Raw genomic sequence first — 12,100 nt, forward strand, 5'->3', positions numbered from 1 at the left:
CCCAAATTAGAGAAACCCATAAAACAAGTATACAATGGGAATTAATTATTTAGTTAAGTTCCTTCTGCATGTATTTTCAGACTATCAGTTTTGTAGACTTCTCCTGACAACTTATGAACTTACAAATGCTGAAGGCAGGAAAAGAACTCCAAGCTCATAGGAACGGATCATCAGCTGGGTACCATTTTTCTCCAAAGCTCCCCAAGCAGCTTTAGAAAGATTGGCACTGCAAAGACAGAAACAGTAGTTTGATGAGCCATAATCTTCACAGAAATAAAGCATTGAAATATTATAGCTGCAACAGCAATGAATTTGTATGAGACATTAAAACTTCCTCAACTAGAACAGTTATTTCACATAAAGAATAATTACAGTTTTATACTTCATTATTATTTCTACAGTGCGGCGGGGGCTGTAGGGGTGTCACAAAAAATGGCACGTGCGCACTACTTATATGAAAATGGATATAGACAGTCCTTGGATTTACAACACACTTGGTTCCTGAAAACCGCGCCTTAAGTCGAAAGGTTGTAACGCAAAAACAATTTCCCCATAGGAAACAATGTTATAAATGGAGAATTGGCTCCTGAACCGAGGCCTGATACCCTATTTTCACCAAAAATAACCCAGAATTTTGTACAGTACTCAATCAATTATATAAAATAAATAATTGTAGCTATATGACTTGTCTACATGCATTTATTTATGTATTTATATTGTAAATAGCAAACATTTCGAAGGACTTCTTTGAGGTGACTTTGCTGGACTTCTTGAAGGGTTCTTGGCTGGAGTCTTCTCAGGAGTCTTGGCTGCAGGTTTTTCTGGAGTCTTGTCTGCTTTCTTAAAGAAACTGTCCAAGGAGATTCTTAAAGGAGCTTCCCTACAAACGGCTCCCAGAGAAGCAGCACCCTGCTGCTCCAACCATGTGTCCGGAAGGGCATGGGGGGGTGCTATGTGCCCCCAGATCTGCCCCAGCCACAGCCCGCCCCATCCCGATCAGATCCAGGGTCACAAGTCCCCCTGCCCCCGGTCTCATGGCAAGCAGTAGGAGTCACCAGAAGCCCGCAGCCACTTAGCTCTGCCTCCTTCTCCCCAGTGGGGGCAGCCAGGGGAGCAGCTGGATGAGCCTTGGGAGAAGCCGTGGCTGCCTGGCTGCTCCCCCGGCTGCCCCCACTGGGGCAAGGCAGGCAGAGCTGGGCAGCTGTGGCTTCTCTCAAGGCTCGTTTGGCTCTGCCTGCCTCACCCCAGTGGGGGCAACTGGATGAGCAGCCAGAGCCACCCAGCTCTGCCTGCCTCTCCCTGGCAAACACAGCCGGTGGAGCAGCCTGACGATTCGCAGCTTCTCCCGCTGCCCATAACCTCTGGTTGTAGAACCTGGTACAGCCACAGCCTCTGTCCCAGCCACGTTTGCCCCAGCCTCTGTCCCAGCCCCTCCCTCACTGCAGGGGCCCAGCCCGGCCCTGCTCCCCAACAGCCCTTCCCTTCCCTCTCCCCTTCCACTGAAAGGCCCATCTCCGTCTCCAGCATCTAGTGTCACAAAGTTGAAACCCAGGTCGGAACGTCAAACCCCGGGTGTCCATTTACAAATGTTGGAATTGTGGTTAGTCATAACTTGAACTGTCGTAAGCTGAGGACTGCCTGTAATGTATTATGCAACTGAACATCATTTTAGCACTGTACGTTTATTCAACACCATTTTGATATGGAACATGCTCTCAGGGTCATAATGTACAAGTAATAAACCTCAGCCTTTGAATTATCACCTAGAAAGCTGATTAAATAATTGTGATTGAACAGCTATGTTTTAACTTGTTTCTTATCTATCATCATGCCCAAAGGTAAAACGCTCACTCACTAACAGTATTGAACACTTACGTAAGCTTAAAGGCATATTGTTTTGCTGCTATTGTTTTCTTTGATAAATTCCCTGGAGAGTATACAAATTGATTTTTAAGCCAAATTTTTATTATACATCCAGCACCATAACAGAGCTTGATCCCTGTCCATTATCAGTCAAATTAAACTGAATGTTTAAGAGAATGTGTCCACTTGTACTGAGAAAATTGTTTCAGAAACAAAATACAAAGTATATAATTGAATTGTGACTGACAATTGTAGATGTATTCTAGTTAGAAGTGTGAGAGGAAATCAATAGAAGATAGATCAGAGCCACCATGAATTTCTGAGTTGGCTTGATCAGCGCTGGTTCACAAGGATTACATGTTTTCTGACAGCACAAGGGTTATGTTTTCTGACAGGTACTCCTTCTCACTCATTTCTACTCTTACTTCTACAGTCAACACTACCAAATAATTCTCAAAGATGACATTTAAAAGGCCATAATGCAAAAGAATACATTTTGAACTCCAAGCATACAAGCACAAATATCATTAGAAGTGACATATATGTGCAAATAATTTATTTTGTTTGTTCAGGAGCTGAACTGAAGATTTGGGCAGGGAGGAGAAAAATATCTGATCCAAACAACAGAATCCCCTCCCCAGTTTTTCATATTGATAGTCCCACTCCTTGGGAGAAAAAAAAAAAAATCTCATTTCTGCTTGAGCCAAACCACAAAAACTAGAGAGCACCCCCTTCCCCCCTGTAACTTTGGTACCCAGCATCTCAATACCATACAACTGTTGGTACTGTTCATATCAGTACTTAGAGCACATACAATACGATTTTACTTTTGGTAATGGGTGAAACCACCCTTGCTGGATAACCAGAAAGTTATGCTTGGTATGCAGTTCAACAGCAGTGGTCTACATGCAAGAGACAGTACTCACCTCACAGGCAGAGGGAGGAAGCTCTTTTCTACACAAAAAAACAAACAAACCACTGACTTGCTGAGGAGGGCTTTAAACTAGGCACATCTGGGGGAGAGGGAGAAGGTTCCACTGTTATACATGAATCCACTGCTGAACATGAATCCTCTTCCCATAATGACTTGAGAGAGGGCATCAACAGAGTGGATACCCAGGTGAGCACCAATGCCCTAACATACCACACAGCTACAGAAAAACTGAGGCGACCAGATGGGAATGCAGGTGCCCTTATGGAAATGCCAGAAGCATGGGCAACCAACAGGAGGAACTGGCTCTTTTCCTGGTAGACAAGGATTTTGACCTCATTGGGCTGATGGAGGCCTGGTGGGATGTGACATATGATTGGGCAGTGGGTTTTGAGGGCTATAGGCTCTACAGCAAGGATCGAGTTGGGAAAAAGGAAGGAGGGGTGGCCCTCTACATAAACAATGGTACCCCTCCCTGCAAGTCAGGCTTGATAGAATTGAAAAATCCCTCAAGACCCTCTGGGTCAAGATACAAGGGGGGTCATGAGAAGAAGAATTGATGGTGGGAGCCTACTACAGGCTTGCCTCCCAAGAAGAGAAAAAACAAATCAGGCATTCTCTAGGGAACTGACTGATGCAGCCAGAACTGAAGACCTGATCGTCATGGGTGACTTCAAATTTCCCTGACATCTGTTGGGAAGACCATTTAGCTGGCTCCAGCAAGTCAGTTAATTTCTTGCCAGCTACTGATGACCTGTTCCTGTCACAGGTTATTGAAGGACCGACTAAGGGCAAAGCCACTCTGGACTTGGTGCTTACCAAAGGGGAGGACATGGTAGGGGACCTGAAAATTGGAGGTATCCTGGGTGACAGTGATCACAGTCCAATTAGGTTCACCATCCACTGGAAGGCTAGGATCCCAATTAGTAGAATAGAAGTCCTAGATTCCAGAAGGGCACTTTGACAAACTCAGGAGGATAGTTAGAAAGGCCTTCTATGACCAGTGATCAGACAATTTGGGAGCTCAGGAGCAATGGTTCCTCTTCAAGGGAGCAATCCTCACTGCTGAAAAAGAGTCTATTCCCAAATGATCAAAGAGCAGGAAAGGAGCCAAGAGATCCACTTGGCTCAACAGGGACATTAGGGAACTTTTGAAAAAGAAAAAAGATGCATATAATCAACGGAAAAAAAGTTTCAGCAACCTGAGAAGAGTTCACTTAGATAACCAGGGTCTGCAGGTATGAAATACAGAAAGCTAAGGCAGGTATGGACATCAAGCTGGCATCCAAAATAAAGGACAAGAAAAAGTCCTTCTACTGGTATATGGGGAGCAAGGAAAAAAAAAAAAAAAAAAAATCAAACTCCACTGTAGGACCCCTACTGAATACAGAGGGACAGCCCACAGTTGACCCCCCACAAAAAGTCATAGTCATAGATAGACATTTGGACTGGAAGGGACCCCGGAGGATCAGAGTCCAGCCCCCTGCTCAGGGGTAGGAAGTCAGCAGGGATCATACGATCCCATCAAGATAAGCATCCAAATGCATCTTGAAGGCATTCAAAGTGGGTGCTTGAACTGCCTCCGGTGGCAGTCTATTCCAAACCCTGGGGGCTCGGACAGTGAAGAAGTTCTTTCTTATGTCCAGCCTGAATTGGTCACAGTGGAGTTTGTGACTGTTCGATCTCATCATCCTTTGGGGCGCTCTGGTGAACAGACATTCCCCCAGATCCTGATGAGCACCCCTGATAAATTTATAGGTGGCCACCAGATCACCCCCGAGCCTGTGCTTTTCCAGGCTAAAGAGCCCCATGGCTCTCAGCCTCTCATCATAATGTCTGTTTTCCTGACCTCTGATCATGCGCGTGGCTCTCCTCTGCACCCTCTCAAGCTTCTCCACATCCCTTTTGAATTGTGGAGCCCAAAACTGGACGCAGTACTCCAGCTGCGGCCTCACCAAGGCCGAGTACAGTGGGAGAATGATGTCCTGGGATTTGCTTGAGAAGCATCTATGGATGCAAGCCAGCGTTTTGCTCACTTTACTAGCTGCAGCATCACATAGAAGTCTCACGTTCATCTTGTGGTCAACCATGACCCCCAAGTCCCTTTCATCCGTAGTGCTAACCAGCGTAGCACTGCCGAGCCTATAAGCATGCTGCAGGTTTTTCCTCCCAAGGTGCAGAACCTTGCTTTTTTCAGTGTTAAACACCATCGGGTTCTCGTCCACCCATTTCATGAGTCTGTCCATATCCTCCTGGATCTTCCCCCTATCCTCAGGTGTGGATGCTTTATCCCAGAGTTTGGTGTCGTCGGTGAACTTGGCCAGTCTGCTTCTGACACCTATGTCAACATCATTGATGAAGATGTTAAATAGTATAGGCCCTAGGACCCAGCCTTGAGGGACCCCACTGGTCATAGTGCACCAAGACAATTGGCTCCCATCGACCACCACCCTCTGGGTCCTACCGCGGCGCTAATTCCCCAGCCAGCAGATCATGGTGAGGTCGAGGCCGCAGTTAGCCAGTTTAGCCAAAAGGTGATCGTAGGATATGAGATTGAAGGCTTCTTTAAAGTCAAGATATACAACGTTGATCTCTTCCCCCTTGTCCAGGTGATAAGTCACCTGGTTGTAAAAGGAAATGAGAGTGGTCAAGCAAGACCTACTCACAACAAACCCCTTCTGGGTATCCCTTAGAATATTGCCTTCAGCTAGTCTGTTAAGGATGGCCTCCATGATAATCTTTTCCAAGACCTTCCCCGGGATAGAGGTCAGGCTGATGGGCCTGTAGTTTGCCGGATCTACTTTCCTCCCTTTCTTGAAGATAGGCATGACATTGGCCCTCTTCCAATCATTGGGCACTTCACCAGAGCGCCAAGAGCTCTTGAAGATCCATGCCAGGGGCTGAGCTATGATGCTCACCAGCTCACCCCACTCCCTTGGGTGTACCTATCAGGGCCAGCTGACTTGAAGGTATCCAGCCTGTCAAGGTGTTCCTTCACGAGGTCAGTTTCGATGGAGGGCAAGGAATCTCCCTCACCTGGGCCTCCCTGACACATAGTGGGCACGGCCATCTCATGGGAGTGGTGAAAAACTGACACAAAGTACCCATTTAGCAAGTTTGCTTTTTCCTGGGCATCAGTTGTCCCATCTGGTTTAGCAGGGGTCCAATGTTGCACTTGCTTTTCCTCCGGCTCCCCACAAAAGGTTGAGTTCCTAAATAAATACTTCACATCAGTATTCCAGAAAGCTAATAGGAGTTGTGCATCTCTCCAGAAGCCCAGAGAACACAAGGAACCCTAGAGACAACATGAAATTAGTCCCAAACTGGTGAGGGCCCTCTTAGAACAACTGGATGCTTTCAAGTCTGCTGGGTCAGATGACCTACATCCAAGAGTCCTGAAAGAACTGACTGAACTCATAGCATGGCCCTTGGTGAAGATATCTGAAAAGTCATGGAACATGGGGCGTGGTCCTGGATGACTGGAAGAAGGCCAACGTGGTGCCCATCTTTAAGAAAGGGAGGGGGGATGACCCTGCAAGCTGCAGACGACTGGTCAGTTTGACTTCAGCTCTTGGAAAAACTTTTGAAAAAATTGTTGAAGAGGCCATCAATCACACACTTGTAACTGACAGGGTGTTAAGAAACAACCAGCATGGCTTTGTGGAGGGTAGATCATGCCTGACAAACCTGGTGTCCTTTTACAAACAGGTAACTAACCAGCTAGACAAGGATCATGAGGCAGACATCATTTACTTAGATTTCAGTAAGGCCTTTGATTCTGTCTCCCATAAAATTCTCTCAATCAAACTGGTGGGTACTGGCTTGGAGCAGTCTACAGTGAGGTGGGAGGATAACTGGCTTAGAGGCCAGTCCCAGACAGTTGTAATTGATGGGATGGCCTCATCCTGGAGGACTGTCGCCAGTGGTGTCCCACAGGGATCAGTGTTTGGACCCGTGCTTTTTAACATATTTATTAATGACTTGGATGAGGGAGTGGAATGCTCTAGGATTAAGTCTGCAAGTGACACCAAGCTGTGGGGAAATGCGGGCACATCAGAGGATAGGGCAAAGATGCAGGACAACCTTGACAGATTGGTTCTATGGGGTAATCAGATGAGGTTCAACAGGGGAAAATGCCGGGTCCTTCATCTGGGTAGGAAGAACCTTCACCACAACTTTATGACACGCGGTAGCCCACTGGCTGGCATGGCATATGAACGGGACCTGGGGGTCACAATTGACCAGAAGATGAATGAGCCAACAGTAGAAGAAAGTTGCCAGCATGGCAAACAAAACTCTGGCATGCATCAGCCGATGTGTTGCCAACAGATCGAAAGAGCTGCTTCTCCTTCTCTACTCAGCATTGGTGAGGCCACAACTGGAGTACTGTGCCCAGTTCTGGGCGTTGCACTCCAAGAAGGATGCAGATAAACTTGAGAGGGTGCAGAGAAGGGCCACCCACATGGATTAGGGGCCTGGAGGATAGGCCTTATGAGAGACTCCAGGAGGTAGGCTTGTTCTGTCTCAGTAAGAGAAGGCTGTGAGGTGACTTGATAGCTGCTTACAAATGTCAGAGGGGAACACCAGGATCTGGGACAACAACTCTTCAGGAAGGCATCCCTTGGGAAGATGAGGATCAACAGTTGCAAACTAAGAGGGAAGATTTAGGCTGGAAGAACTTCTTCTCCATAAGGGTAACTAGAACCTGGAACACACTCCCAGGAGAGGTGGTGCAGTCACCATCCTTGGAGGTGTTCAAGAGGAGGCTGGATAAACACCTTGTTGAACTAGTTTGAGCTCTTTAACCTCTTGCCTATGACACAGGACCAGACTTGATCTTACAGGCCCCTTCCAGTCCATTGACTATCACTCTATGCTGGTCAGAGTACTAGATGCTGATCTCTCCACTCTGCAAACAAACAAGTTATCAGTGAACATTCCCTGTCAACTAGTGTGAAAATAAAGCAAGCTATAGTATTACTTTCTGTTATCTAAACCCTTTTGCAAAGCACCTGCTGAAAAGTCATTGGGATAGCTGAATTTATTCCAAAAAGCTAAACAGTTAGAAGTTACAGTATCAAACTTAAGAGTAGAGATGAAGTACTATATTACATAAAACTTAAGAAGAGAATGGTTTGTTACACAAAACCAAATTACAGGTTGGTGGGGGAAAAAAGTTTCCATTTAGATAATGGAGATTTGGATTACCAAATATGTACTCTGGTACGTGTAAAGAGTAGTCCTACCTCTGGAGAACAAGTACCCTTCTGCTTCCCTCTCTGTGTACAGGAGGGACTCATCTGCCATTCAACCTCTGTGGAGTCACAATGGGAATCTGTAAGGACCCCATACAGGATTCCCAATAAAAGAAAGCTACTGATATCAAAGAATGGGCCAAACCTACTAGTACCCTTTTGGTCCACCTGCCTAGTTCTCAAATACTTAATTCGAGCACCTCATGTAGTTGAATCTAATTCCCATAAAACAGTATGTTTACTAGTTCCACTACCAGGGTCAGATCTCCAGGAGGGTGTATAGTCTTAAGCAAGTCAATCAATGCGGGCTTGAATTTATTAGGTGGAGGGAGCAATATGATGAAGGTAATTGTTCACAGGGGTAAACAACTAATCCAATTTGAACGTGCCTCACACTTTCCTGATGATGCATAAAACCTTCAACATCTTATCCAGGTGTTGATAAAGATGTTGGAATGCCTTACTCAAATGTATGGCAAAGGTTCTTGATACAGTATGGTCTCTTGCAGCACCTAAGTACTGGATATTCTATGCTTTTTGTCTTGCAGGTTCACTATACTTGCAAATGAGGGAATGATGGTATCTACAGAAGACACATGCTGATGCCAGCGCCTAGTCCAGTCATTTGTAAGGGTACTGACAAGAGATACCAAGCATTCTCCAAAAGATTTTTCATCCAGTAACAGATTCTTTTGTTGTAGCAACTGTAGGAGCAGAAGACCAAACAACAAAAGCCATTCAAGTCAAAACTTCGGAGAAAGACCCTATCTCTCTACACTTACTTGAATGCAAAATCTAGCTGTCAGCTAGCCTCCAGAGGGAATTAACAAGTTACCAAATGCTGCCTACAAAGTATTTACATTAGTCTTAATTACAGTTAGACTCTCCAAAAATGAGAGAGAGGTAAAAGTCTATAATGAATAGAAAGCAGCTGTGTGAGAAGCAAAGGTTAATTTGGATCCAACTAATTAAGCTGGTAAGTACACTGGCTGATAGCCACCCATATTTTCAAAAGATCTGCCATATGCTGTTTACTGGAGAAAACTCAGTATCTTTTAATGCATTTTATTAAAAATTAAACAAAAATAAGACCAAGAATCATATAATCAGAGGTAAACTACTATTAACACTACTAGACTAGAGCTAAGAAATAGTTAATATTTAATCAAGATAAAAAAAAAATGAACATCAATATTGGATTGGAATTAAATTAGATTAATAGAAATTATTCCTAGAAGTCCTGTAAAACAATTTAAAGTGGTCGAGATCCATTTGGTTTTAAACCCCAAATCAAAAGCTCTACTCTAAGCAGGGTAATAGGAACTCAATTTTATTACTGAAATCAAATGACCGTGTAACATGTAAGCCAAGGGTGGGCAAAATGTGGCCCACTAAGCCATTCTATCTAGCCCGCGGGGCCCCTAAAAAATTTAGAAAATTAATATTTATCTGCCCCTGACTTGCTGTCATGTGGCCCTCAATGGTTTGCCAAAACTCAGCAAGTGGCCCTCTGCCTGAAATAACTGCCCGCCCCTGAATCCTAAGTCATCACTTCAACATTAACTAACCTTTCTCTTTGCAAGATTCTTGTATGTTGGCTAACCCATTCCTCCTCCCAACACAGGTAATACAGGCCTTAATAGAATGCACTGATAAATGGAGTTTTGACAAGCCTCAATTAGTTTACAGATCAGTTTTAAGTACTTTAGGATTTGACACAGAATTAAGATCAAGAGAGTCCACGTGTATCTCTTTAACAATAACAATAAGGCGAATTATGATTCTTGACATCTTGGGATTGATCTGTCTGTCACTCTTCCTATATGCAATTGTCCAGGAGTTCCTACTCATACATGCACTTTCCCACCAAAAAAAAGTGCTGCAGTGTCATCAAATTAGAAACAAAGAGAAAACTTTAAACGAAGAGAAATACTCAGATTGTGACAGCTGAAAATTGTGTCTAAGGTGTTTGCTGAACGCTGTGAAGATTAAACCAAGTGTTTTTCTATCATTTGTTCAGATATTAAGCTATAAGTTGGGGTTAAGAGCCTAATGAAAGTCAAAGAGCAATAAGGCCTAGTAAATTTAACAAGGCCTTGTAGAAGTAGTGGTAGGCTTTGTGGCATAGTTAAAATTGACCTTATCAGAAGAATGCAAGGCTTGCACTGCTATTGGTCAGTCCTAAGAATAATTATAATGGGAGAATCTGCATGGCTGTAAGTTATCAGCATAGCTCAGAAGTTATAAATTGGCTGGCACATCTGGAAAACATTTAGAAGGAAGACGCAGCTCTGTAAAAGAAACTACTGATTTGGAATTAGCTGCTAACCTGGATTCGCAGGCTAGTGGATCTCAAGGAGCCCGAGGACTGAATACCAGGGTTCTTCCCAGTACCCCTCAGACAGCACTGAGTGGGGACGCCTGACTTCACTGAGCTTTGCAGAAGAGGAATTTGTCACACATCAGGCATCCGAGGGGACTGCCGATAAGTTGCTGATGCACATTGTTATCGTCTGTCCTTGGCGTTTTGTTACTACGCGCAGTCGCGTTTTTGTTAAGTCAATAAACCTTTCTTATCTTTCTACCCCGACCACACTCTCAATCCCGAACCCTCCACTGGTGGCTAGGAAACAGATAACCATGGTTTGCATTCGTTAAATCCTTCACTCTTTGATCTACCATGGAACTAAAGCTGTGACTGCAGTCAAGAACCAGATGACTGCAGAGGTGGCATAGCACTTCAAGACAGTGGGCTCTTTGGGTGCCAGAGAACTTGTCATAAACTGGAAGAACTTTTTCCTTTATCTTCAATTCCTGGCGGGCTTTAGGTATCAGTAATGTAAAGCTTCCATCAGATGGCTTGCTTACTCAAAGAAAAAGAAGGCCCTCAAGGCTTTCCCTTTCTTTTCATTTTTTTCCAGTTCTTGTTGACCCCATCTTACAATTCCCTCATTATGAAGTCTTCAAGCAGGTCAGGTAGAAAGTATGCCATGGATCCAGACACAATGGCCCAATCAGGTTGGAATAGGTACCTTTGGGTTAGTGTCAATTTGGGTTAGTCAAGGGTTTTAAAATCTGTTTCCTATGTATTGTTACACACTACATAAATCAACAGTTTACAACACACAAAATGTAAGGGGGGTGGAGAGGAAGAGAAGGGGAATTCTCAAAAGATCATTTTCAGTAAAAATGTTTCAAAAGAGACCTACAAAAGAATTGTGTGAAATTAGAACATGCAGTTTGGATATGACCATGGGTGGATCTAGAATTTTGAGAAGTGGGGTGCAGATGGTAAACAGCATAGTCTCATATAAAACAACACATTTTTTTCATTAAAAATAAGCTAGAAGCTTTACTACTAGGCTAGGGCCTTGTGCTATATGATTATTCAGTTTAAGATTGAAGCAAAAACGGATACAAAAATTTTATTGGAATAAGTTAAATACAGTCTGCAGGACTGTGAAATAGGGAGTTACATTACCTAGAGCAGCTAACAGCAGAATTACAGAAGAAAAGATAGCTTGATTAGTAGAACATCAAGACCATTATAAAGGAGAAAGAGTTGTTAACACCCCTGGAATGCAGAGTTCAGAAGGGATCAGGTACACACTGCATTCCCCGGGATACTATTCCCCTCTTCCCCACCCTTACAGCCCTCCCCCCGGATGTTTCTGTATCAACCTTGATTGCAGTCATCACCTTACAATGAAGTAAATAGCAGTAGCGTGCTAACAACAGCAAAGTGAACAGACTTCTGAGGGAATCAATTGCATCAACACCATATCCATATTACTATGCAACAACTTAGTGAACAGGCATGTTAAAAATGACTGACAGACCAGGAATCCCAAACTTTCAAGCTTTTCCAACTAAAAACTACAAACTTTCAATAAATAAGTTTAAGTAAAATTATGTGGCTTTTAGGAACATTTTTACCTCTTTATACAGAGGTTGCAACTGACTATTCAGCATGTATGTCCGGCCAATCTTTCCAGAAGCATTAATGTTTATGTTTTAATCTATGAAGCTTTACATTGAGTAGTTCCTCAGT

At 43.9% G+C, this 12,100-nt stretch overlaps 1 protein-coding gene across 3 annotated transcripts in view; it reads right to left on the reverse strand.

The window, feature by feature from the left end:
- Positions 1 to 12,100, reverse strand: part of TDP1 (tyrosyl-DNA phosphodiesterase 1) — a 201,683-nt gene that overhangs the window by 82,358 nt on the left and 107,225 nt on the right. The window contains exon 13 of one of the 3 annotated variants that reach the window (XM_019518667.1): positions 124 to 226. The exons of 1 other annotated variant lie outside the window; for it this stretch is intronic. In XM_019518667.1, the coding sequence (XP_019374212.1) occupies positions 124 to 226 (103 nt within the window). Of the gene's footprint in view, positions 1 to 123; positions 227 to 12,100 lie in introns of those variants that run through there. One more of the 3 variants, XM_019518668.1, reaches the window with a different exon arrangement.

Source organism: Gavialis gangeticus, unplaced genomic scaffold, assembly GCF_001723915.1.
Source record: "Gavialis gangeticus isolate Ggan-Ray unplaced genomic scaffold, GavGan_comp1, whole genome shotgun sequence".
NCBI lineage: Eukaryota > Metazoa > Chordata > Crocodylia > Gavialidae > Gavialis > Gavialis gangeticus.